We start from the raw sequence: 23461 nt of genomic DNA on the forward strand, positions 1-23461 counted from the left end.
CACCTCCCACGCCCAAGACCCGGCCTTTGCAATTTTCGTCTCTTTCAACTTTTGCAAAGTATTTCCCAACGATTCCGAATTCATCTTATTTCACCGCAAAGAACAAATAACCATGGCAACACCTTTCATATCCTTGCTCGAGCCTGGAAAGGTCGAAGAATTCCAACGCGGTGTACCCTTGGACCAGCAACCAAGTACCATCCCGCAAACCTTCCTCGACGCCATGGAGGTACGGCAAAACGTCTTTGTTCAAGAGCAAAAGGTCCCGGCTGAGAATGAATTCGACTCTGACGACAACCGGTCATGCCACTGGGTCATCTACGCCAGCGTCAAGAAGACGGAGGAGCCTGAGATCACAGACAAGGCAGGCAACGTTGTGCAGCACCGGAAGAGCTCGACCCGCTCAACACCCATCGGAACCATACGACTCGTTCCCTTCCCTCATGATCCGCACCCTCAGGATGGCGGCAGATACATCGATGGGAGGCTACAGGACACCGACGGGGAACAGAACCACATGGTCTTGACGGGGGGTGTCGGAAGGCCGCCCTACATCGTCGAACGAGAAACCACCTTCCATGACGGCCAGGAGCCGTATGTGAAATTGGGACGCTTGGCAGTCATTAAGGAGTTCCGAGGCCACCGTATCGCTGGGCAGGTTGTCAATGCGGCACTCTCCTGGATCAAGTCGAATCCCTCCTACTTTGACCCCAGCATCAAGGAGGTCGGCATGAAGAAACTGGGTGCTACCAGTGACAAGGAGATCCCTACGTGGAAAGGCCTGGTATGTGTCCACGCCCAGAAGCAGGTCGTGGATGTCTGGAAGAAATGGGGCTTCGAGCTGGATGAGGGTATGGGCACATGGTGGGAGGAGGGTATGGCACACGTCGGCATGTTTCGGCGATTGAACATTGCATAGGATGATGTTTTTGCCCAGTCCCAACTTCCTTCTCCAGTTATGTGTGATGGTGTTAAATCGAGAGGGGTGCAAGGTTTGACATTCGAACAGCGGAAATGAGATAACGGTCTCCAGCATTTTCAGAGAGCCTTGATACACAAAGAATCATCACACTAGACGAGAGCACGCGATAGAGTGGACAAGAAATATGAGTTCATTCAACTCTCAGGGAGCCCGACTTTTTTTTATTGAATCTAGAGCCACCTAAGAAAATCCATAGCCGCGTTCCCAGACCCGATGAACGCAAAATGCATTTCGAAACATGCCGGAACACGCCAAAGCCGCAACCCCTCCCGTCATGAATCCGCCGTTGCACCTTTTATCGGTTGCTCTTGGCGACACGCTCCAGCTCGTCCTTCTTCTTGATAGCGTAAGAGTTGCTGGAACCCTTGGCGGCGTTGATCAGCTCCTCAGCAAGGCACTCAGCAATAGACTTGACGTTGCGGAAAGAGGCCTCGCGGGCACCAGTGGTGAGGAGGGCGATAGCCTGGTTGACTCGGCGGAGGGGAGAAACATCAACGGCTTGTCGTCGGACGGTACCGGCGGAACCGATTCGGGTAGAGTCTTCACGGGGACCGCAGTTGACAATGGCGTCAACAGCGACCTGGATGGGGTTCTGGTCGGTCATCAGGTGGATCTGATCCAGGTGTGTTAGCATTCGCAGTCGCTTAGGGGTCCTCTCCTCTCATCAGGTGGCACGTACGATCTCGAAGGCGTGGGCAACAATTCGGACAGCCATGAGCTTCTTTCCGTTGTTGCGGCCGTGCATCATGAGCGAGTTGGTCAATCGCTCAATGATGGGGCAGTTGGCCTTTCGGAATCGCTTGGTGGCATATCGGCCAGCAGTGTGGGTGACGTAGACGGGGTTTCGCAGGGAAATGTAGTCACTGTCGCGAGACTTCCATCAGCAACTCGTTCGCGCGGAGGGCATTCAGACTCGATGCAGCATCGCCAAAGTCAGGGGAAAAATTAACGTACGTCAGGGAGATGTCGCGGACCTCGACATCGTAGTCCCACTTGTTGAAGAGCTTGACGTTGCCAACCTCCTTGACAACGTCCTTGGGGAGCACCTCGTAGAGGGCGGTGTTCTCGACCTCGATCTCGCCGGCGTCAGACATGTTTGCTGTTGCAGTCGTGGGTTCCGGGACTGACGGGCTGCGGTTAGTGTTGCGGATGTCGAGATGGTATTTTTCGTGAAGTTGAAGGTGGGCTTGGTCAAGAGAGGTTCGAAATTTTGGTGGTGGCCCACCGGGCGAATCACGGTGCGCAAAAATTCGGGTACGTACCTACCCCCTCCAAAATATTAGGGCTCGGCTGCCCTGGGCGAACTTCGGCTGGGGACGAACTTCGATTCGTGCTGGGTCAAGTGGGAGAGTTTCTTTGGATCGCATCACCACACTTTCCTGTTCCTGTCTTGCACATCCCGTTCAACGACAGCACATATCAGACAAAATGGTGAGTTTTTGTGATGCCCTCACAGATGTCCGAATGGCGAGCATTTGACTGACAACAATCTCAGGCCCCCGCTGCCGGTGGAAAGAAGCAAAAGAAGAAGTGGTATGTGATCGCGCACAGCCGCCGTCATCGTCGATATTGAAGCTTACCCGTATCGTAAAGGTCCAAGGGCAAGGTCAAGGACAAGGCCCAACACGCCGTCATCCTCGACAAGACCACTTCCGAGAAGCTCTACAAGGATGTCCAGTCCTACCGCCTGGTCACCGTCGCCACCCTCGTCGACCGAATGAAGATCAACGGTTCGCTGGCCCGACAGTGCCTCGCCGACCTCGAGGAGAAGGGCATGATCAAGCCCGTCATCACTCACAGCAAGATGAAGATCTACAGTATGACGGCCCCTCGGAACCTCTTGCCTGAACAACTGCTAACCCAACTCTAGCCCGTGCCGTCGGTGGTTCTGACTAAGTGCAATGAACGAAAAGAATCAAGTCTCACGATTTCGCGTCTGGGTGGCCTGGACGATAGACAGGCCACATGGTCGGAGGGTGTTGCAAGGCGAAAAAAAATAAGCCTGGGTTAGGACGCTTTTCATGCTCGGTTAGCATTGGGACGGAATTGCTTTAGCATATACGGCAACGGAATGAAAGATCTTCGAAATGACCAAGCATTGTTCCCTCCTGTGACGCGGATATTGGTGTATTTGTTTGATGCCTGCCTGGCGAGGAGACATATGACATTGGATGATGGTGTCAGTGATGGAAGATAGGGCCTGTGTCTCAATGTATTAGTGCCTCTTCACCCAAGTCCGCCAGGTCACGGGTAGAGTTGAACATGTACTGGCACGATTGTTGACAGGTAACTCGGCTTATATCTCTGTGGACTCTTCCGTGAACATACCGGGGTGTCATTGATACCAACATTAAGTTACCCAATCCCCACTTGGTTATCCTCGAGTCTGCCGTGGCAATCCCTTGTCGATAGCTCATATTGCACACCGTTGACATCTGAATTGCTTCCGGTCCAACCTATAGGATAGTCCTGTGGGCCAAGACGACTATATCCTAGCCCTGAGTGACGGCGCCCCAGACGCAGAGTCTACACACCGCAAGATCGACTTGCTCGCACCCTGTAGCACTTCTACACACCTTGAACCCTGACAACTCCGTATTCGCTGTTCCCGTAGACAACGCAACCACGATCAACTCCTGTATCCCGTAACAAAACGAGGCCAATGCCTCCGGGACGTTCCAGGTCCAAGGTGCTGTATCAGAATGGGCTTTCAATGGACAGGCCTGGAGGTACCTGGGTCAACTTTGGCATGTATCGACAGATATCCACAACAAAAACCCGAGCCACTATCTGCTTGAATACCCCCCCGCAGTTATGCCTCTCCCAAAGTCGCCCTCGCTGGTTCTGCATGACCCTCACAGGGGCTTGACCGACACTTCTCGTCGCCAAGACCGTGGTTCGGTTCAAGCCTGGGACCCGGATATGCCGTATTGGAAGCGGCAAACAGAAAGCTGGGGGTGAGATGAGGTACCAGAAGAGTGCCAGAACATACTTACCGCTGGCAACATTGGCCCCAGTGCAGGGTAACAGCTCGAGGTATCGAAACTCGTAAGAGAATAAGGCACCAGCCGGCGTGACGAATTTGTGGTCAGTCAACAGCCATTGCCCTCAAGCATAGTATGTCATGGACCACATAATTCGTCGAGACTCAATGCCCAATAACACCGTATCCAGGATAGGAGCGAGATAGCTTCTTGCCATTGTCACAGCATTCAGGTTGCTCATATACTCTCCAGACGATGACGATCTCGACTCAACACCCTTGACTCCAAGGGCTTTCCATACCATCCATCCCTGGAGAACTACTCCAAAGTCTCAGCCTGCCAGGACATATTGATCCGATATGTGATTCTCCTCGACTGAGCGGTCTGTCCGGAAGGGCACGTGATGAAGGAGAATGAGGAAATTTCTGAAACTCGGTCACGTGCCACAATGACATTGACTTTCGGAAGTCACCCGTGATAAATGCAGCCAGTGACACCAGCGCTTGCTGACGAGTCAAGCAAGATAATGGGTGTTTGATATTTCGCTCAATTGGCTCTTGGCGAGAAGCTCCCGAGGAGCATGAGACGGACAATCGTCCATCAGAACTGACGGTCAGTGAACTGCCTGCCCGTGAGGGTGCCACAGGAGGCGGGCCAGTGTTGTCCCTTTAATACCAGGCATGGAAGGCCTCTTTGTTCCGACGTGGCCCTCAGCGAGATGCACGCCGAGATGCACGAAAGGCATTCTAGCCTAGACAGGATAGCCGCTCGGTCTACCACGCGGCGTCTATGTCGGTTATCCGAGCGGCGGCCGGCGGACGGGGCGGAGAACACCCATCCCATCAGCAAGTACGGACGGATAGAGGCAACGGTAAGATTGGGCCGGGATCCAACGTCAATAATGATGAATCTGGTTCATTTCCCATGTGCCTCGATCTTGACCTTGTTACCTCTGAAATGGAACACAGGGGAGTGGATACAACGGTTCTTTCTTTTTCCCCTCGGGGCCAACGTCGATAGGTCAATGGCTCTTGGGAGGATCGGCAAGATACCTTGTAGGGACCCGAGCAATTGAGGCTTTTCAAGGTCCTCCGACTACGTCTCAGCCATGCAGCACGATATGGTGATGGAAAGTCTTCGGGCTAAAACGACCGAGGCAATAACGGCCCTGATGAAAACAAGAGTCAGTTCGTCATCCACGATTTCTATTGACTCGAGTCGGACGGACGTCCCGAGAGATAAAGTCAGGGATCAAAAAGAGAAGTAAAAAAAATCTTAGCCGACTGCATGACGATAAGCGGTACTCCGTACTGTACGGGGTGCACGGCCACACCCTTGGTTGTCTTGTCTTGCACCCAGACCAAGAAATAAATGGCATACTGCAGGTAGGCAATGAGACCTTTGCCGGGCTATACAGACGTAATTTAGACTAAAATAAACAAATAAAAATATGAATTATATAAATTATACTCTAAAGTCTATATAAATTCATTTTTTTATAATCATAAGCTCTTTATGCTGTGATTCAGCAGATTAAAAGGCAGAGTAGGTACTTGCGAAGTGTGCCATTTTTTTCTTGGACCACTAGTCTTGTTACCGAGGCCAACGGAGAAGAGAAGATTACGAACTGGAAGCAGGGGAGTACATATGTACAGTACGAGGAGCAGTGAGGCGGCGTCGGCGGTGGCGGAATCTGGCATTCGGCTCAAAGGGTGAAGGAGGTGCTTTGTTTAGAACGGGCGCCGGAGCCTGACAAGAGCTTCTCCCAAGCCGCAAGCTCTCTGGGCCCTCGCACCCCCTGACGGCTCCAGCTGCTGACGGAGAAGAGCGTTTTAGCTCGGCTTGTCTCCCTTGCCGCTGGTGGATCCAGGGGGGTCGGGCGCGGGATAACGAAGGGTCTTGAAGCGCTGGACCGGAACGCTGGCGATGAGCATCAGAATTTTTGTATTACGGTGTATCCACCACTGTCGTGGTAACAGGTCCAGGATGAAGGCATTACTAAAGAGACGAACAGGGCCAGAGAAGAATTCCGGCAGTCACGGGGAGAAGAGCAAGGAATGACGCCTGTTTTGCGGTGATTGCTTTGGCTAGGTTCGTTGCTTGTTTGATACCGCTGCTCATCCGTGGGGAACGAGAAAAAAAAAATGCTGCCCTGCCCGTTGCAGGCAGCTCAGACAAACAGACACCAATTGGATGGTTGATTGCCGGGGGCGACCCGGGGGAGGCGAGATCCAATGACGCGCGCACTGTGCACGGTGAGGGAGCAGCAACGGCGAGTGGGTGTGCTGTTGGCCAAGTTCTGGCGGGCTTAGCAGCTTACTTCGGGCGCTGCGACCGCCAGAGGGTGTTCCAAGGATGGGTGCTGGGACGCTGGGACCCGGAGAGTGCTAGCTAGAGTGGATTGGAGAGCCGGGGGAAGCTGGACGGTGTGGAGGAGGGTGGATGAATGGAGGTGGTGATGATGGATGGATGGATGGTTCAAGAAGGATGTCAATAACAGATGATGGCGGTGATGGATCTTTGGAAGGATCAATTGCAGTAGAAGATCACAGGAAAGAACCAAGAGGATTGAAAACATAAACACAGAGCGTTCAATGGCAGTTTACATGTCTTGGAAGCTGCCATGGTCCGTGTCTCTGTGTATCGATATCAGAAACTTGATGCCAGAAAACCGCTCGGCCAGCACATCACCACCAACCAGGAAGCAGCGCCCCAGACAAACCGCCGAGTCAAGATCAATATTCACACCGTACAGCAGGTACCCCGTACAGTAAAACCCCAAATGTACCGAGACGTATCCGTCAATCCAAGCAACGTCGCGGTTCCCAAGACGGGTCTAGGTCTCGGCGCTCGACAAAAAATCGGGGTGAACCGGCATCTCATCTTGCAGCCGGGCTGGCTCTCGCAGGCCAGGATAGGCGCAGGATTTGCTCAGCGGGACCCACCCCGGAGGCCACTGGAGTGCCACTGAGTGGCCACCTGTCGCTGTTGGCCACCCCTGAAAGGGCCCCGCGGGAAGCTGGAGCCCTCCAGCGGGCGAGGCTAAGGTGCGGCCTCAGGCTGCCAGGTGTCCTTGCTGCTTGTTGCCGTGGGAAAGCCTGGAGACAGAGGCTGGCTTGGGGCTTGGTTGGCTGGGGGTCCCAGCTCCCTTTAGCGCGAGCCGGGAAGATTCGCTCAAAAGCGCCTCTCCTCCAGATCCGCCGCAATTTTTTTTCCCTCTCCCCCCAAATACCTCTCACCCCCCGTCGGCGCAGATTTATTTCTCTCAACTCCTCCCTTCATTCTCTCTCTCTTTCTTTCTTCATCTCTCCATCTCCCCTCAATCCTTTCTTCTTGTTCAAGGGAAAGACCTTCACAGCCGTCACCATGTCTGAGCAGCCGCAGAAGGTTTTGGGCATGCCGGTAAGTTTTTTCTTCTCGATCCCCCTCAATCGACCAGATCCCCTCGGCCGTGAAATGCCGCGTGTGCGAGATATCTGCTTGATGCTTGATCGATTGGGCTTCGCCGAGCACAATTGAAGATTCAATTGATCTCGTGCGGGGTTTGGCATTGGTTTCACCACCGATATCACTGCCGCCCGACCAAGCCAGCATTTATCGCATCGCTGCCATTTGGCCGATGGTCGATTGGGATACATGATATCATGAGCAATGGCTAACGTGTCTTTTCACAGCCCTTCGTGGCCGACTTCCTGAGTATGTTTCCGCCTACCGATGCCGCCCCCCACCTCACTTCGAGGACGACGTCGTCTCCTCGAGCTGAGCTTGGGCCAACAAACATTTTTAACGCGGACGAATACTGACATATATCCCAGTGGGTGGTGTTTCCGCCGCCGTCTCGAAGACCGCCGCCGCTCCCATCGAGCGTGTCAAGCTTCTTATCCAGAACCAGGTCAGTACCGTCGCCCAGCATTGTGCATCTCTGCATCGCATAGCTGCATGAGCCCTAAGCTCTCGGCTATCACGTGCGATAAGCGCATTGCAAACACCCGTCTCCAACAGCCATTAACCATGACAACAGGATGAGATGCTCAAGACCGGTCGTCTCGACCGCAAGTACAACGGCATTGGTGACTGCTTCAAGCGCACCATGGCCGATGAGGGTGTCATGTCCCTCTGGCGAGGCAACACTGCCAACGTCATCCGATACTTCCCTACCCAGGCCCTGAACTTCGCTTTCCGCGACAAGTTCAAGAAGATGTTCGGCTACAAGAAGGACAAGGATGGCTACGCCCTCTGGATGGCTGGTAACCTGGCCTCCGGTGGTGCTGCTGGTGCCACCTCTCTTCTCTTCGTCTACTCCCTGGACTACGCCCGTACTCGTCTTGCCAACGATGCCAAGAACGCCAAGTCCGGTGGTGACCGTCAGTTCAACGGTCTCGTCGACGTCTACAAGAAGACCCTCGCCTCTGACGGTATTGCCGGTCTCTACCGTGGTTTCATGCCCTCCGTTGCTGGTATCATCGTCTACCGTGGTCTCTACTTCGGCATGTACGACTCCATCAAGCCCGTTGTCCTCACCGGTCCCCTTGCCAACAACTTCCTTGCCTCTTTCGCCCTTGGTTGGATCGTCACCACCGGTGCCGGTATCGCCTCTTACCCTCTTGACACTATCCGACGACGCATGATGATGACCTCTGGTGAGGCCGTCAAGTACAAGAACACTCTTGATGCTGCCCGCCAGATCGTCGCCAAGGAGGGTGTCAAGTCTCTCTTCAAGGGTGCTGGTGCCAACATTCTCCGTGGTGTCGCCGGTGCTGGTGTCCTGTCCATCTACGATCAGCTCCAGGTCCTCCTCTTCGGAAAGGCCTTCAAGTAAACGTCGTGTACAACAACACACCCTGTATAGACTCGGGGGAATGGGGACTCGGAGAGAACTTAATCCGCGGGCTTGACATGGCGTCCGCTGGTTGAAACAAAAAGGCGAGATGGAAGTGCAGACGAGGGAAGTTGTCGCAGATACCCGACGTGGTCCTCTGGAAACAGCAGCTCTTTACGGGTTAGAGTGGCATAGGCACGGCGTCTTTTTCTCATCTTGCTTTGCCTTCCGTTCTAGGCCGCTGTAATATACACCAATGCAATTTCCCTTGATACCGTACATGCTACTTGTGCCTTTGTGATGTGATGTACGCCAATTGTGTCTGTGATGATTTGTGTAACCCAAAACCTTGGTGAAGTGAAGTTCGCAACCCTGCTGACTAAGCACTCTACTCTCGATTGAACTCTCAACTTGACGCGTTACTTCGACCAATGTTCCCAGACCCGCGTCACAAGCACAATCAACCTACACCGCCAGCGATATCCCCGTTGCCGAGAGTATAGCAATGCCTCCAAAGCAGACATCAGGTTCAAGCCGTGGCCGACCCAAGGGTGCAGGTAAAAAAGCTGCCAAAGCACCAGAGCCCGAGCCAGAGCGACGGTCACTTGACCCCTTCGAGATCTCGGAAGACGAGGACCCCGCAGACTCTACCGAAGACGTCCAAGTCGTAGAGGATGAAGAGCCCGAGCCCGAGAAGACGATACCGCGAGATCTGCTGACACGGCTACTACACGAGTTCTTCGCCAAGGACTCGACGCGGATATCGAGGGACGCCAACGATGCGGTGGGCAAATACTTTGACGTCTTTGTGAGGGAGGCCATCGCACGTGCGGCAGTGGAGAAGGATGGGGGTTTCTTGGAGGTTGAGGATTTGGAGAAGGTCTCGCCGCAGCTGCTGCTGGATCTCTGAGGGGAAGTGGAGGAAGCTAGGACATGGTATGTCAAGCGGAGGTCATGGGCAATTATATGCGAGGATGGTATCCTGACACTGTCTAGGTCTGCTCATACGAACCAAGATCTATCTCACGAGCATCTGTTGTGTCGAGACTACGAAACAAGACATCGGACGAAATCTGAGAGCTATCGCTGGAGTTGGTCTGCGCCATTGTATGGCTACGAGTGCTGTTACAACTCCTTTCTCTGTGTTCTCAGATCAATTGCACATGAAGGACAATAGCAGACTCTTTACTACCAGAAATTGGTTGGTGTCAAGTTCTCAGCGCCCAGTCAACAGGAGAATAGGTATTTAGCACTCGGGATCTTGGATTGTTACGGGTGCTAACATCTGGTCCCAGTAACTCCAGCGCGATCAACGAAGGAGTGCAGCATGAGAATGAGTAGGAACCAGGATGTCTAAACCACCTTTGTTGTTGGCATCCTCAAGGGAAGCAAACTGTTCAGATAGTCCATATGACCGGGCGTCAACGAACCTTGACAAGCAGCGACGGGGATCGCATCTAGTTCCCTCCACTGATGCAGCCAAGACCCAGGCACGAAGAACAATGTTGCTTTGGGTACTTGATCCGGGGAAATAACAACGGTAGCTAAGACTCTTGGTGTGGTCGTGGTGTGGCATTTAGGCAGGGATTCACCTCTTCAGTCACAGTAGAAGAGGAGAAGAGCGACGCATAAGAGTAATTAAATAAATCCTATGCCAATATCTCAGTTGTAATATTGCCATGGCAGCGCAAATTTTGGTTAAGAAATCTATCGTCCATTATAGAGATGGCTGAGGCTGGACCGTTTCACGTGGTCTCCTTCCCACACTTTAGCCTGGATTCTGCAACCAAGGCGAAACGTTGCGCCTCCAACCACAACCCCTGGCCACAACCCCCGACCAAGGAACAACAAGTTGCCGAGAAGCGCAGCGTCGCATGGTCATTTTCTGCACTCGTCCAGCCGAGAGTTACAGCCCTTGTTGAGCTGCCAATGAGAAAAGGTCGCGAAACTGTCGTTGTCTCAGGGAGCTCACGGGTGAGGCACATCCGGGGGAAGCACACATCTCCTAGTTTCTGTTCGGCTCTGGAGCGAGCCGGTCTGTACCAAGAGCTTCTCTGGTGTGGTATTGGTCGTTTCGTCTATTAGACGCCACCTTGTGGCCGTTGTGATGGGACTGAGTCAGGATGAGGCCTCGCTGTAGGCAGATTCAACGTCAACCACCCGTCAGTCAGTACTGAAGGATCAAAGGTTTGGAAAGCCAGCAATGGAAGAAATTCTCTTTCAATTGTCCCATGTTCAAGTTGAACAGATCTAAAGCAAATGTCGTCTCGATCGAGTTGACTCGAGACAGCCGAGATGCTTCTCAGACTTGGCATTGTTCATCTAGACAAACCTGCCAACCCATCGTTTCAAACCTCTCCCTCTCCTCGTCTCAAACCACCTCCTGCCCAGCGGCGCTTGCAACCCCCGGCGGGTGACCAGCCGAGACGGAACCTCCAAGATCCATCTGCGCCGTCACCGGCAGCGTGCTTCAGATCTGCCTCGAAACCAGCCGCTAGGGTCGCGGCCGGAGGTGTGCCAGCTATTACTGGGGAGGGGATCATAATGAGCTTCGCCTTTAAATAGATGGTGTTTCTTGCTCTCTTCGTCCCGTTTCCTCTTCATCTTCATCCCGCACAAATTCAACAACAGAAGCCTTCTCTCTCTGGGCTTTCTCTTTTGTCTCTTTTTTCTTTCTTTTCTCACTCTTCTCTTAATATTCAATTCAGACGAGGCTAGTCCTTGTGAGCGCGAGTCGCCTTTCCCATCCCTCGGTGCTACAGTATATCCTGATACTCTATACATCCTCTTTTCTTTCTTCCTCGTCAAATACCCTCATTCAGACATCATGCATTTTCTTCAGCTCTCTCTTGCAGCCCTGGTTGGCGTTGCTCAAGGTATGTATCCCTATACTTCCTCAGTTATATCCAGCTAACACCCCTGAAGCCCTCGATGTCCAGGTCGTCTCTGTAGGCAGAAACTCGGCTACAAATGCAACTGGCCTCAAGTTCTGGCCCGAGAAGATCACAGCAGAGCCTGGCACTATGGTGCAGTTCCAGTTCTGGGCAGGAAACCACACCGTGACACAGTCCACCTTTGACGATCCTTGCATTCCCATTGGCAATGTCAACTCGAGCGTCCAGGGCATCTACTCGGGTTACATGCCCGTCGATGCTAGCATGGCCATGGGCATGATCCCCACTTACACCATCGAAATCAAGGACAACAAGCCCCTGTGGCTCTACTGCAGCAAGGCCAAGCATTGCCAGGGTGGAATGTCCATGGTCATCAACGAGAAGTGAGTTCAACACAGGTCCATTGATGTGAACTAGTTGCTAACCTTGATTAGCACCGCTGCCAACTCTTCTCGATCTCTTGACAACTACCGCACCGGCTGCCAGTCTGCTACTGGAGCTGACGTTGTTCCTGTGAATGAAGGTTCCACTGGTGGTGGCAACAACGGAGGCAGCAACGGAGGCAGCGGCAGCGGCAACGACTCTGGCTCTGGCTCTGGCTCTGGCTCTGGCGGCGATAGCAGCAATGGTGGTGACAGCAGCAATGGTGGAAGCGGAAGCGGCTCTGATTCTGGTTCTGGTTCTGGCAGCGGAGATGGCAGCGGAAGCGGTTCAGGCTCCGGCTCCGGTTCTGGCGACTCGCCTCTGCCTACTGGCATCCAGACTCCGGCCCCTACTGGCACTCCTACTGCCGGCAGCCCTGCCTCGACCGAGTCGGTGGTCACAGCATCTGCGCCCAAGCTTCTCGCACCAAGCTCACTGGTGCTGGCTGTCGGTGCCGCCTTGTTGCTGCTGTAAACAACAGAATCAAACAGGGGATGAGAGGAGAGTTCTTGTACGCATAGACTTGGCGACGCAAAGAAATGAAAGGGAAATCAATTAATTAGGCGGCTTGATACCAATGGCTGGATGGTTTTGTCGGCCGCGGGATAGGCCAGACAATCCATGGTGTTGGGTAACTGTTTTACTCGAGAAATAAAGGGACAATGTATTATTTAGATGCTCTCGAAAATCGAGTCTTCAAAAACTTCTCTCTTTGGCCATGATGTGTTCATATTCACTTGAGTTTTGATATACAAATACAGATCAACGAAGGGGGCTAATCCAAAGTAAAGACACGCAACAACTCTAATCACACACATTAATCCTCCTCCTTGCCGGGAATCTTTCTCTTCTTCCTGGTGGCCTGCACCTGGTCACACAGCTTCTTGGGCTCCTCCTTCTCGAGCCAGTTGTCCTCTCTCTTGAGGTAGCCGTACTTGGAGTACTTCTTGCTGTTCTTAAAGAAGTTGACCCAGTGGAGCAGGGCCTTGTGGGCGTGTTCCTTGGCCTCGGCCAGCTCCTTTTCCTTGAGGGCGGCGAGCTCCTCAGGGGTCCAGTAGGCGTCCGTCTCGGGGTCGTCGAGGGGTAGGAAGGCCTCCTCCATGCCACGTAGGTCGGCAGTGCGGTCCTCGGCGAAGCAGCCCGTGACAAAACCGCGAGCAGCGTCGGTGGCGGCAAAGTAATGGTATGAGCCGCCGGGTCCGTACATGCGGCGGCCGGCGGAGACGTCGTAGATGGTGCCGTTGATGGCGAGGAGGAGGGGTCTATCGGGGTCGGTTCCGTCGTAGAGCTTGAGTTCGTTAAGGGTCAGGTAGTTGGGCGGTGGCTATGGTAGGTGTTAGCAGAGGAATGACAGCTGGAAGAGACACAACTCAACTGGTCCATTGATAAGCTCCTTGTAATACTTGACAGTCAAGTAGTCGGGCTTATTCTTCATGCCCCAGAAGTAACTCTTGCCTCCAGTGATGAGGTAGCTGAGGCCGCATGATGCGAGCAGCAAGAAGGTTATGACGCGGAGGACGTCGACGTAGGGAGTGTAGCCATCCCAAGGGTCTTCCTCGTCGATTTCTTTGGAAGATCTGGTCTTGCCCTCCTCGTCCTCAGATTCAGACCCAGACGTCTCCTCCTGGTCTGGTTTAGGCTCGGGGTCCTCGTGTTGAGGCTTTCGGTGGCGCAAAGTCGACTCTTCTGCCATCTTGACAAGTTGCAACGAATGTGGTGTAGAAAGACAAGTTGCGACAAAGAAACAAACGAGGAATCGAGGACAACTTATTCAAACTGTCCAAGTGTCAAAAGGGGTGATTCGAATCTCAAGGTGGCGTGTCTGATGGTGCTGTTTCGTCGCGCTTCGGCCTCGTACTCGGCGTCGGAGCTTTTACTTGTCCATTTGCATGGATTCCATCATCAGATCCATTCATGGGAATCTCACCAGAAGCTCTATCGTGATTCTTCCAGTGGAGTCCAGGGCCCGTTCAGGGCCTGTCAATCTGCACACACCCCTGAGCCGCGGGGTCAGCAGCGCTGTAAGGCCCTGATTGGAGCCCTGGAAGTTATGCCCACGCCTCTGAGAGAGGTCCCCTCCAGTCCAGTCAAGCCCAGGTCCCCGCCGCGCTAGACATCACCACGGCAACCAGGGCATGGCCTCATTAGTCGTGCCCCAGCAGCGGGCATGTAAACGTAAACACTCATGATGCAACCACCACCACACACCAAAACCAAAAGACGCTCCATAACAAAACTAAGAAACTAAGTTGCAACGCCAGAATTCGACTGCAACCACAGACAACACTCCCTCCCCTCGAGACACAAACCGATCGATCACTCACTTCCCTTCGCAATGGAACATCCAAACGTGAGCCCGATGGGTTCTCCGGGCGGTCCCCTCCAGGCCGCCACCGCTGAGCGCGTGAACCAGCAGAGGGAGCGAGAGTCCATCTTCTCACACTTGCGTGGCGGTTCGCGCGATAGTACCGTGCACGACAAGATCAGCCAGTTCAACAACCTCAGCGTCTCCATGCAGTCCAAGCAGCTGGAGCGCAAGACTGCCGACGCCGCCCTCAAGCGGGCCATGGTCGGCCGTGAAGAGGCAGAGTCTGAGTTGAGGAGATACAGAGAAGAGAATAAGGCCCTAAGGAAAGCCGTCGACGAGGGCAAGGAACGTGAGAAGAAGGTTGGAGAGCGTCTCGAGACCCTCATGGTATGTACTTCGCCTTCTTGTCGTGTCGTGTATTAACCCTCGCCAGGAAAACTATGGCCGCGCCAAGGAGACACACGCACACACACAAGCCCTATGGGAGAAAGAGATCCGACGCGCGAGAAAAGAGACATTCAAGACCCAATCGTCAATCGTCAAGCTACAGGAGGAGCTCAAGTCATCACGCACATCAGCAAAGATGATAGACGAGAACCTCAAGCGTGAAAAGGAGAGGAGCAAGGTACGGGAGCAGGAGGCGTTTGAAGCACGCTACCAGATCGTCGGCGTTCAAGAACAGCTCGACCAAGCCCTTGAGCGAATCAAGGTGGTGGAACAAGAGCGAGACGCTTACAAGACGGCCGCTAAGAACGAGGAGGTTGCCCGCATCGCCGCTGAGGGTCGCCTTCCTCTACCACCTTCCAGCGGCGCTGACGATGAGTTTGATTCACCAAAGAAGACTCGCGAGTCTAGAGGCCCACGCGTGTCACTGTCCACCATGGACATTCTCTCCTCGGCAGCCAGTGAAGCCGAGATTGAGGATCTGACCATTCAGCTGCAATGGGAGCGACAACGCGCCGAGCGTGCCCACGAGATGATCGAGTTCCTCCAGGCCGAATGCCACCTCCGATGCTGCGCCTGCGCCAAATCCGACCGCCGTACCAACACCGAGGCGCCTCGTCAAAAGCGTCGAAGCTCCTTCGGCCTCGAGGGACCCAACGATAAGCTCCAAAAGCTTGACAATGACGTGCCAGAGGCTGTCCAGCGTTCCCAAACTCCACCTCGCATCCAGGAGCCTGAGGCTCAGGCCCGGGAGGTCGAGGTTGAGGCTAAGGGTGAGGTCCAGCCAGAGGAAGAGGGGGAGCAACATCAACAGCAAACACAGCTAACTCCTGAACTTGCGAAGCCCAAGTCCAAGAAGGAGCCTCGTCGTAGCACCATCTTCTGTCCCAAGGAGGGCATCTTCCGAACAGTGTCTGAGCAAGAGGCTGAGGCCTTTGAGGCACAGCGCAGGATGGAAGCTGAAGCTGAGGCTGCTCAACAAGAGATCCAGTCCGAGGCTGAGGTTGGAATCGAGACGATTGTTGAGGACGTCACCGAGCTGGGCCCTCCTACTCCTGAAGAGGAGGAAGAGGACCGCAGGAGATATGCCCGAACTCCCTCAGTTGATCCTCCAGCCTTTGCCATGCTCGCCCAAGAGCGCATCTCTCTTGTCTCCCTCCTCAACGCTCCTCACAACGAGGCTCACACGGCCCCTATCCCCTCTGTGCCAACCATGCCCGACACGGCTGACACCCTCGTCTCCCCTGAGACTCGACCTCACACCTCGGCCAACTTCTACACCGTCACAACAACAACCACAGTGCCTGTCCACGACGACAACGCTCACAGCGACTCATCCTTCTCGGAACGCCTTCGGACGCCTTCCCACAACAGCACTGGCACAACCTTTGACCTGTCCAACCCAGCTCTCACACCAACCATGACACGCGAGCAGGCTCTCGCCAAGATCCGTGAGCGTCGTGGGCGTGCTCGCTCCATGGCCCAAGGCACCATGACGCCTCGTCGACGGATGGTTGAGGGTGTTGACCGTAGGGACATGAGCGCCCCGACAGGGAAGGTCGCCGGCAAGGGACGATGAGCCATGAAGGAGCGTATGGATGGACATGACTTGACGAGTACTTGATCACGGCCCCTTTCACCTTCACCCCCTTTCTCCTTTCAAGCACGCACATACAAAAGTTTCCCTTTTTTCCTCCACTTGCCGAGTCTTCTCTGCAATTTTTCCTCCTTTTCCGATCATCATCCTTTCTCCTTGCAGGCTTGGCGAAGGGGCGTTTATTGTCTTTTGTTTTTGTTTTTCTCTCGTTTGGAATCGTGGTTTGGAAGGCCATTTGGACATGGGACAATGGATGCATCACTGAGCGATAGCGGTTTTGGCTTGGCTCGATTGATGCCTTCTGGATTGATTGATTGATTGACTTACTGAACTGATTATTGATTGCCATGTATGAAACGCTCGAGCCCGTCTCTTGGGCCACGATTAATGTGCGGTGGTTGGGTCTCGTTGATAGTTTCTTTTTTTCCCCGTATCTGCAATGACACGATACGTATACGTTGAAACTTGCTGCCTCTTGGTGTGTTATGAGAACTTGGTGCTTGTTTGATTGTCAGTCTTGATGCGTAATTGTATTGGTATCCAAGATAGATAACCTCCGAACTCCAGATTCTACATTCGCCTCTTGCTATCATAAATGTCATGTCCGTGTATGCACCCCCCTCTTTCTTTCCGTCTTTCCTTCTTACTCTCCTTCCATGTTTAACCTCCTAGGAATCCTCTCGCCATGTTGCGTGCCAGCTGTGAGCTCACGGCGTCAAGCTTAGCTGCAACAAGGACACACTCAACACCACTCTTGCCATTCTTCGAGGGCTGAATCTTGAGTCTCCATTGGCCCGTCTTTACCACCCACTCCTCCTCTGTAACACTACCATCGGCTCGCCTTCGTTTCCGTGGGTTGGATAAGGTACCGCTTGTGGGCGAGTCCACGGTTGAGGCCGCGGCAGGCTCTTCAACGTGCTCCTTGCCATCAAGGATGATGGCAGAGTCCGAGTCTAATATCACTCGAACAAGGTCCTCACTCAGAGGTGTATTTCCAGGAGTTGCGGGCTGAGAGCCAGCTCCGCCTGTGGCCATAAGGAGGCCAAGGGGCTGTGTCGTTGGAGGCAGGTTAAGCTTGGTGGAGATGACCTCAAACAGCTTGGCGACACGAGCCTTTGTATCCTTGAAGAACTCGGCCCTAGGAACACCTCCTGTGAAGTGAATCTTTGTCATTTCACCACCAATTTCGAGTACCAACTCGGCCGGCTTCTCGTCGACGTACGGCCGAGCGTACTGTACCCATCCAGACACGGGGTCGGGCCCTTCGAGGAAGACGCTTATACCGCTCTTTTGGACATTTTCAAGACGCAGAACAATCTCATCACGCCGCCTCGCCTGGTTGTGGCTAATGGAGTGAGGTATGAGACGCTGCTCAAGACCCTTGAAGTGAAAGTATCGAGCATCGCGAAGCAGCTCCTGCCGGTGCGTCTCGTCGCGGATATGAATCGGATACCCGCGCAAGAGGTGCAGTAGCTCTGCAAACGTCTTTGCGCTGCGCTTGGGGACCGAGGGCGGCAGTATCGAAGGCGGTCGGATGAGGCCCTCGCGGTCGAGGCCGGGGAATAGGTCGTCAGGGCGCGAGAAGAAGGCAGCGAAGCCAAGGGAGAAGAAGTTGGGCGAGTTTCCAGGATCGTTGAAGATCTCGCGGGGGATCTGAAACTCTCGATGGCCGATGCAGATAAAGATGCTCTCCTCGTAGAGCTGCGAGATAAGCTTGGGCACTACGCGCAGGGGGACTATATGTCAGATAGGGTTATATGTTTTTAAGACAGAGAGGTACAACTGACGGCTGTAGAACTGCGCATCGGAAAAGAGTCGCACAAAGTGCTCGCCGTCGCGCGGGGAGACGTGGTAACCCTGTAGATGCAGCGAGATGTCGCGGAAGATGACGGGATCGCGATCGATGTAGAGGGTCCGGATCGCTGCGCCCGTCTCGTCACCCCTCTCTTCTGCCGACTTGAGCTGGCACAGAAAGTACTGAGAAAAGTACGACGGTGCTACATAAAATGTTAGTGGGTGTATGCGCGCACGCGCAGGTAGCACAAGGGCTCGAGTCTTACCGTCAGAAGACAAGGAAGCACCCGACAGCTTAAACAGCTCGCTTCCGATCTGGATAGGAAACACGCGCTCGTGGGGGAGTATGTGAGGGATTCGAGCGACGTTCTGCTCCGACAGCGGTTCGACCGTCATTGCGCCAGTCTCTGTAGACGAGACGGAAGCCATTGAGGTGAGTGTGTGTGGTTCTTGTTGTTTTTATACTATATCGGTGTCGTCTTCCGTTTGCGCGGAGACGCCATAATAATCAGGCGGAAACAACTTGAAGAGAAGGAAAGAGAAGGAGAAGTCGATGGAACGCCTGAGATTGAAGTCGGGATGAACTACGCGCGTGGGACTAGGGACTTGGGGGTTCCCGTCTGATGGATACGAGGAGGAGGTGCAGATGAAACGCGACATAGCTTGCGCCACGGCATGTGTGGCTGATGCAATGGAAGAGACCTAGAAGCAGTCAAGGCGTCTAAACTAGATCCCTAACAGACATGGATTAGACATGATGAGTTGATTTTCTAATGGTATCATGATTGCTTCCTTTTATTTTGTCTCATTATCTTGAACGACGCTTCAGTCCAGATGTAAATATCTGTATCCCTCTACAGTCTTGATAGCAACTCCACCCTCGAAATTGATATCTTGCGCCTTCATGTCCCCTCTAATTTCTCCAAGACTCGGTTCCATATCCGTCTTTGTCCTAATATGCAGAGTCGGCCGCTAGCTCTTTCATTTTGCGCCGTCCTCGTCAAGGCTACTCTCCGTGATCCCGCTCATCGGCTCATCAACTCAACGCCGCTGCGGACAACACCAACAACAGCACCCGTCTGGATAGACTCGCTGCTTCCACCAGCCACTCTATGCTCGATGTCGGCCAGACCATCCAGCCAGGTGATCATCACCTCTGGGCTTACTTCGAGCTTTGTAAGCTCTTCCGACAGAGCGGTGATGATGTCAGCTAGAGCCAGACCTAGCGATACTTTGAGAGAGTTGATGGTGGTCAGACAGCTTGTCACATCTGATGTGTTGAGCAGCGTCGATAGAATCTCCTTGATGGCGTCTGGAGGTGGCGCTGCGATACAGTTGTAGATTGTTTCTGTTGTGATGTTGTCCCGCTTAATCTCACTATCAGGGATCTTAGGAGCATCCTTCGGTCGCAACGGCGTACCTGTCCTCTTGTTAGCAGCTGTAAAGGAAGAATCACATTGTAGCACTCACTTGACGCATGGCAAGCTTGTAGCACGTTCAATGCCCGTCGCATGTCGCCCTTGCTCAGCTTCACCAGCGCATCCACCGCCTCGCCGCCAATCTTGACGTGCTCCTCCTCAACCACCTTGTCTACCAGCACCCGGATGTCGGCCTCCTTGAGAGGGCTGAAGCGGAAGCGAGTGCAACGACTCAGCAGGGCAGGACTAAGCTTGTGGGCGTAGTTGGCGATGATGCAGAAGCGTGTGTTGACGGTGTACTTTTCCATGATACGTCGCAGAGCCATCTGAGCTGTACTCGTCATGGCGTCGGCCTCATCCAGTACGATGAGCTTGAACCCAGCGCCCGCGCGGGCTGACGCTCCCCCAAGCGAGAATATCTGCTTGGTACTGGCAAAGGTCTTGATTTGTTCGCGCACGACGTCGATACCACGGTCGTCCGAGGCGTTAAGCTCAAGCACCATCTGGCGCATGTTTGCGGCGCCATAGATGCGGCGCGCGAGGGCGAGGATGGTGGATGTCTTGCCGGTGCCTGGAGGGCCGTAGAGGAGGAGGTGGGGGAGGCGGTTGGTATCGACAAACTTGTTGATTGTGGCCAGGATGTCGTGATGACCCGAGACATCTTCGAGGGTATTCGGGCGGTACTTTTCAACCCTTGATCGTCGTCAGTCAGAGTCCTTCAAAGATAGCCAGCTTGCAGACTCACCAAGGCAAGCTATCCTCAGCCTCTACAGGCAGATTAGCAGCACTCCGCTTCCCCTTTGATGTGTCGGCTGAAAAGAGAACATCCTTGGAAGGTGCAGGGACATCAACGTCCATCTCATCTTCAAAGTCCGACATGTTGAGGCTGTGAATTGACCGTCGTCGCTCGAATCCGTTGCTGGGGGTGATTTTTTGGTGTTTTAGTTGAGTGCACTGAGGTCATGGAAAGTGGCTGCAGACGCGACCTGTGCTGCGCTGGAACGCGTCTAGGCGTGTCGGTCTATTAAAACCCCTGTAAGGTTACTCAGCCAATCACCAGCCGCCATTTCTTGCTGCATGAACCTGACCTTCAACTCGATATCATCATCCATTCATGTTTTCTTCATGGGCTCGTTCTCTTTCATGAACTCAGCTTCTTCGATCAGTATCAAATATCATCCATTCGCAATTCAATTGACCCATTCATACAAGACGTGCATCAAGTTGGCAATCCAGTCATCCAATAGCAACTCTACCTCTACAACTACACCACCCCGAAAGTGCTCCTTTGACCTAAATACCCAATTGCCCGTTCCAGCGCCAGTCATTCATCGCCTGCCCTATGTATGTTCATTAGAAGAAGAAGAAGAAGAAGAATATCTAGATAGATTATGTCCCAGACACCACCACAATAGCCAACAGCGGTGTCTAATCTCGTCTCGTCTTATCACTCATTGCACGCTCCGTTGATTTGTGCCCAAGCCAACGAGCTCAAACATTATGGGGATTATAGCCACCGCAAACCAGGCAATACCTAGACAGGGGTTAGTACTTGCAACAGCCAGGGTCTCGGAAACGACTCACCTGTATAGACGACGAGCTTTGTCACAACCTCGACGTCGTATCGCACACGCGGCTTGACCAGTTGCGAAAATACCTCCTTCTCTCCCAATCCACCATCCTCGCCCGTCACGAAAATCTCGATAGGATCCGGATCTTCAGTCATAGGTGATGCTACAACAGAGCCATTACCCATCAGCTTCTCGTATTCGGTGATGCGAGGTGGCTGAGAGCCCGACGCCACACCCTTGCCAGAGTGGTCTTCATGGACACTCTGAAGCTCAAGGTTGCTCGACTTGGTCTTCAGACTGTGCTGGCTGCTGACGCTCTCACGTCGCTTGCGCTCCCTATACGCCAACGTCTCGTACGCATCGGCAGCGCTCTGAGGTCCAATGGAAACCGAACGACCTCGAGTCGTAGGATTTCGGATACTCTCGACCATGCGAGGGAAGTCTGATGGTGACGGGAAAAGAGTGTCCAGGCGAGAGCCGGGAGGGACCGTCTTGTACTTGCTGGCAGGGGTGAAGAATCGTCGAGGCATGTTCATACCGACCTGCTCAAAGATTCGGAACGCGTGAGGCAGAAGCTTGAGCAGCAGAGGCTTCATCGTCTCACGCCATACAAAGATAATAAGAACGCCAACGACAATTCTCGCCACATTCATTCCCCAGCCCAGGTGTGTGATATCCACAGTGCCTCCGCCATGCGCATGAGTCTCCCAGGGATCAACTGCAATCTTGCCATACGTCCATGTACCGAACTCCAGGCCAATAACGACACCCGCAAAGGCGACGCTGTCGTCAAAACACGGGCAATCGTCCGCAGGTTCGGGGTGAATGCGCACGAGGATCAGAATAATGATGCCAGCCACCAGAGGCGCAACCCAGGAGCTCGAGTGCATATACTCGTCCAACGGGGGGCCGTAATAGAATTCAATCAGAGATATGCCGGCGCCCATGATGGAGCCGACTATGACGTCGAGAAAGCCATGCATGCCACAGTACAGGCGCCCAAACACAATCGACACTGCATAAAAGTAGGCGAGGAACTCGAGAGCGAATTTCGTGGTAGCAGGGAGGTTGTTTTCAGGACTATGCAATATCAAGAGGGCGTAGACGGCGACTGAGACAGCATTGGCGCTGTGAGTCGAGGGGAAACCGTATTCGAGAGCTGCAGAACCAGACATGGTAATTCGATGCAGGGGCGGCGATAGAGGGCGCGGGAGCGAGTAAAAGTCCTTGATGAATCCCGTCCAGAAGACACCTAGGGCCAGGATGTGGACGAGTCTGTACAAGTATATCAGCCACACAGCTCGTTAAACGGCGGGCTCTACAACGTCGATCGCGGGCTGTGGGCCAGAGTCTAATCGCAGTCGCAATTACACCAAAGCCCACAGCACCACGAGCTGAAACTGGGGTCGCATCGAGGTGCGGCGCAGCGCAGAGGGGGGAAACTCGAGATGAGGTGATGGATGACCTACCCCTTGCCAAAGGCAGCATATCCGCACCAGAAGCAGATGGGCAATCCGATCATGAAGAAGGTGTGAGTTCCAAGGTTCGCGGTGATGGCAAAGTAACTATCGAGGGCCGGAGTTCGCATCTTCTCCTGCATCCAGGCGAGGTAGGGCGTCTCCCAGCGGATCAGGGGGAGAGCCTGCTGGCGCAGAGTGTACCGCCATTTTGGCAGGGCGCGCTTGTCTGGGGCGGGTCAGTACAGGACACTTCAGGTCTCTGGCCAGACAAACAGTGATCGAGGCTCCTCAATCCGGCGTCGGGAACGTCGTCGTCTTTGGGTGTCGCAGGCGGGCTCGTGGTGGTTATTGTTGCGGTGGCCGTAGCGCCGAGCGGCGGCGGGGCATCGCGTCGCGGGTCGCTCATGGTTCAGTAAGGTTGTCGAGGCGAGGCGAGCGAGCGGGAGGGGAGGGGAGACGTCAATGGCGAGGGGGGGTTGAAGAGGACCGCGGGACGAGCTCGAGGAAGAGGAAGAGGAAACATTGAAGGACAGGCCAACGCTGGAAGGGTTTGGGGGACGGGACGACGCTGGAGCACGTGGGGGAACAAGGCCTTAATGGACAAGCGCCCTACCGTGGATGGAAGCCCAGTTGATGGTAGGATCCTTGGTGGAAGCACGACCGGAGGGAGTTTAGAGTGGAGTTTTTTTTTAAGTGATGAAGGATGGAGGTCGACGTAGACGTAGACGTCCACGTCTGTAATTAAGGATGGATGTCAGCACAATTCA

General features: G+C 53.9%; 10 protein-coding genes across 10 annotated transcripts; 5 read left to right on the forward strand and 5 right to left on the reverse strand.

The window, feature by feature from the left end:
- Nucleotides 1-112: 112 nt before the first annotated feature.
- On the forward strand, nt 113-919 carry NECHADRAFT_78857 (uncharacterized protein; the record flags this gene model as incomplete). The annotated part of the gene is made up of 1 exon (XM_003051569.1): nt 113-919. One exon carries the CDS (start codon nt 113-115, stop codon nt 917-919), a length of 807 nt encoding a protein of 268 aa, XP_003051615.1.
- A 177-nt stretch (nt 920-1096) lies between these two features.
- Nucleotides 1097-2157, reverse strand: NECHADRAFT_68215 (40S ribosomal protein S5). Its single transcript, XM_003052011.1, has 3 exons — nt 1937-2157; nt 1662-1845; nt 1097-1595 (listed from the first exon to the last, which is right to left on the reverse strand). The coding sequence occupies exons 1-3, from the start codon at nt 2074-2076 to the stop codon at nt 1278-1280; spliced, it is 642 nt and encodes a 213-aa protein (XP_003052057.1). The 5' UTR covers nt 2077-2157; the 3' UTR covers nt 1097-1277.
- Nucleotides 2158-2404: 247 nt separating this feature from the next.
- NECHADRAFT_102538 (40S ribosomal protein S25) lies at nt 2405-3209 on the forward strand. Its single transcript, XM_003051570.1, has 4 exons — nt 2405-2413; nt 2478-2515; nt 2576-2799; nt 2853-3209. Exons 1-4 carry the CDS (start codon nt 2411-2413, stop codon nt 2876-2878), a joined length of 291 nt encoding a protein of 96 aa, XP_003051616.1. The 5' UTR covers nt 2405-2410; the 3' UTR covers nt 2879-3209.
- A 3993-nt stretch (nt 3210-7202) lies between these two features.
- NECHADRAFT_68217 (ADP/ATP carrier protein) lies at nt 7203-9065 on the forward strand. The gene is made up of 4 exons (XM_003051571.1): nt 7203-7368; nt 7641-7662; nt 7782-7858; nt 7988-9065. Exons 1-4 carry the CDS (start codon nt 7333-7335, stop codon nt 8783-8785), a joined length of 933 nt encoding a protein of 310 aa, XP_003051617.1. The 5' UTR covers nt 7203-7332; the 3' UTR covers nt 8786-9065.
- A 2547-nt stretch (nt 9066-11612) lies between these two features.
- Nucleotides 11613-12576, forward strand: NECHADRAFT_78860 (uncharacterized protein; the record flags this gene model as incomplete). Its single annotated transcript, XM_003051572.1, has 3 exons — nt 11613-11661; nt 11696-12062; nt 12114-12576. 3 exons carry the CDS (start codon nt 11613-11615, stop codon nt 12574-12576), a joined length of 879 nt encoding a protein of 292 aa, XP_003051618.1.
- Nucleotides 12577-12813: 237 nt separating this feature from the next.
- NECHADRAFT_99985 (uncharacterized protein) lies at nt 12814-13977 on the reverse strand. The gene is made up of 2 exons (XM_003052012.1): nt 13478-13977; nt 12814-13426 (listed from the first exon to the last, which is right to left on the reverse strand). Exons 1-2 carry the CDS (start codon nt 13793-13795, stop codon nt 12920-12922), a joined length of 825 nt encoding a protein of 274 aa, XP_003052058.1. The 5' UTR covers nt 13796-13977; the 3' UTR covers nt 12814-12919.
- Nucleotides 13978-14461: 484 nt separating this feature from the next.
- Nucleotides 14462-16433, forward strand: NECHADRAFT_92587 (uncharacterized protein; the record flags this gene model as incomplete). The annotated part of the gene is made up of 2 exons (XM_003051573.1): nt 14462-14797; nt 14844-16433. 2 exons carry the CDS (start codon nt 14462-14464, stop codon nt 16431-16433), a joined length of 1926 nt encoding a protein of 641 aa, XP_003051619.1.
- A 424-nt stretch (nt 16434-16857) lies between these two features.
- NECHADRAFT_59975 (uncharacterized protein) lies at nt 16858-18824 on the reverse strand. Its single transcript, XM_003052013.1, has 3 exons — nt 18512-18824; nt 18239-18448; nt 16858-18187 (listed from the first exon to the last, which is right to left on the reverse strand). Exons 1-3 carry the CDS (start codon nt 18672-18674, stop codon nt 17112-17114), a joined length of 1449 nt encoding a protein of 482 aa, XP_003052059.1. The 5' UTR covers nt 18675-18824; the 3' UTR covers nt 16858-17111.
- Nucleotides 18825-19025: 201 nt separating this feature from the next.
- On the reverse strand, nt 19026-20542 carry NECHADRAFT_59977 (uncharacterized protein; the record flags this gene model as incomplete). The annotated part of the gene is made up of 3 exons (XM_003052014.1): nt 19026-19665; nt 19716-20356; nt 20409-20542. 3 exons carry the CDS (start codon nt 20540-20542, stop codon nt 19271-19273), a joined length of 1170 nt encoding a protein of 389 aa, XP_003052060.1. The 3' UTR covers nt 19026-19270.
- A 572-nt stretch (nt 20543-21114) lies between these two features.
- NECHADRAFT_37737 (uncharacterized protein) lies at nt 21115-23100 on the reverse strand (the record flags this gene model as incomplete). The annotated part of the gene is made up of 4 exons (XM_003052015.1): nt 21115-21197; nt 21248-22509; nt 22704-22920; nt 22968-23100. 4 exons carry the CDS (start codon nt 23098-23100, stop codon nt 21115-21117), a joined length of 1695 nt encoding a protein of 564 aa, XP_003052061.1.
- Between the last annotated feature and the right edge of the window lie 361 nt (nt 23101-23461).

The sequence above is a fragment of the Fusarium vanettenii genome, assembly GCF_000151355.1.
Source record: "Fusarium vanettenii 77-13-4 chromosome 4 genomic scaffold NECHAsca_3_chr4_2_0, whole genome shotgun sequence".
NCBI classification, from domain to species: domain Eukaryota; kingdom Fungi; phylum Ascomycota; class Sordariomycetes; order Hypocreales; family Nectriaceae; genus Fusarium; species Fusarium vanettenii.

What these genes read in the sequence shown, in the direction of transcription:
- NECHADRAFT_68215 (XM_003052011.1), bottom strand. Translation starts at nt 2,076, where the DNA reads ATGTCTGACGCCGGCGAGATCGAGGTCGAGAACACCGCCCTCTACGAG. An exon ending in GTCCGCGACATCTCCCTGAC is followed by an intron (nt 1,846 to 1,936) that starts GTACGTTAATTT and finishes GTCTCGCGACAG; the next exon opens with TGACTACATTTCCCTGCGAA. An exon ending in TTGCCCACGCCTTCGAGATC is followed by an intron (nt 1,596 to 1,661) that starts GTACGTGCCACC and finishes CACCTGGATCAG; the next exon opens with ATCCACCTGATGACCGACCA.
- NECHADRAFT_102538 (XM_003051570.1), top strand. An exon ending in AAGAAGCAAAAGAAGAAGTG is followed by an intron (nt 2,516 to 2,575) that starts GTATGTGATCGC and finishes CGTATCGTAAAG; the next exon opens with GTCCAAGGGCAAGGTCAAGG. An exon ending in CAGCAAGATGAAGATCTACA is followed by an intron (nt 2,800 to 2,852) that starts GTATGACGGCCC and finishes ACCCAACTCTAG; the next exon opens with CCCGTGCCGTCGGTGGTTCT.
- NECHADRAFT_68217 (XM_003051571.1), top strand. Translation starts at nt 7,333, where the DNA reads ATGTCTGAGCAGCCGCAGAAGGTTTTGGGCATGCCG. An exon ending in AGAAGGTTTTGGGCATGCCG is followed by an intron (nt 7,369 to 7,640) that starts GTAAGTTTTTTC and finishes GTCTTTTCACAG; the next exon opens with CCCTTCGTGGCCGACTTCCT. An exon ending in AGCTTCTTATCCAGAACCAG is followed by an intron (nt 7,859 to 7,987) that starts GTCAGTACCGTC and finishes CCATGACAACAG; the next exon opens with GATGAGATGCTCAAGACCGG.
- NECHADRAFT_99985 (XM_003052012.1), bottom strand. Translation starts at nt 13,795, where the DNA reads ATGGCAGAAGAGTCGACTTTGCGCCACCGAAAGCCTCAACACGAGGAC. An exon ending in AGGAGCTTATCAATGGACCA is followed by an intron (nt 13,427 to 13,477) that starts GTTGAGTTGTGT and finishes CACCTACCATAG; the next exon opens with CCACCGCCCAACTACCTGAC.
- NECHADRAFT_59975 (XM_003052013.1), bottom strand. Translation starts at nt 18,674, where the DNA reads ATGGCTTCCGTCTCGTCTACAGAGACTGGCGCAATGACGGTCGAACCG. An exon ending in TGCTTCCTTGTCTTCTGACG is followed by an intron (nt 18,449 to 18,511) that starts GTAAGACTCGAG and finishes CATTTTATGTAG; the next exon opens with CACCGTCGTACTTTTCTCAG. An exon ending in CGATGCGCAGTTCTACAGCC is followed by an intron (nt 18,188 to 18,238) that starts GTCAGTTGTACC and finishes TCTGACATATAG; the next exon opens with TCCCCCTGCGCGTAGTGCCC.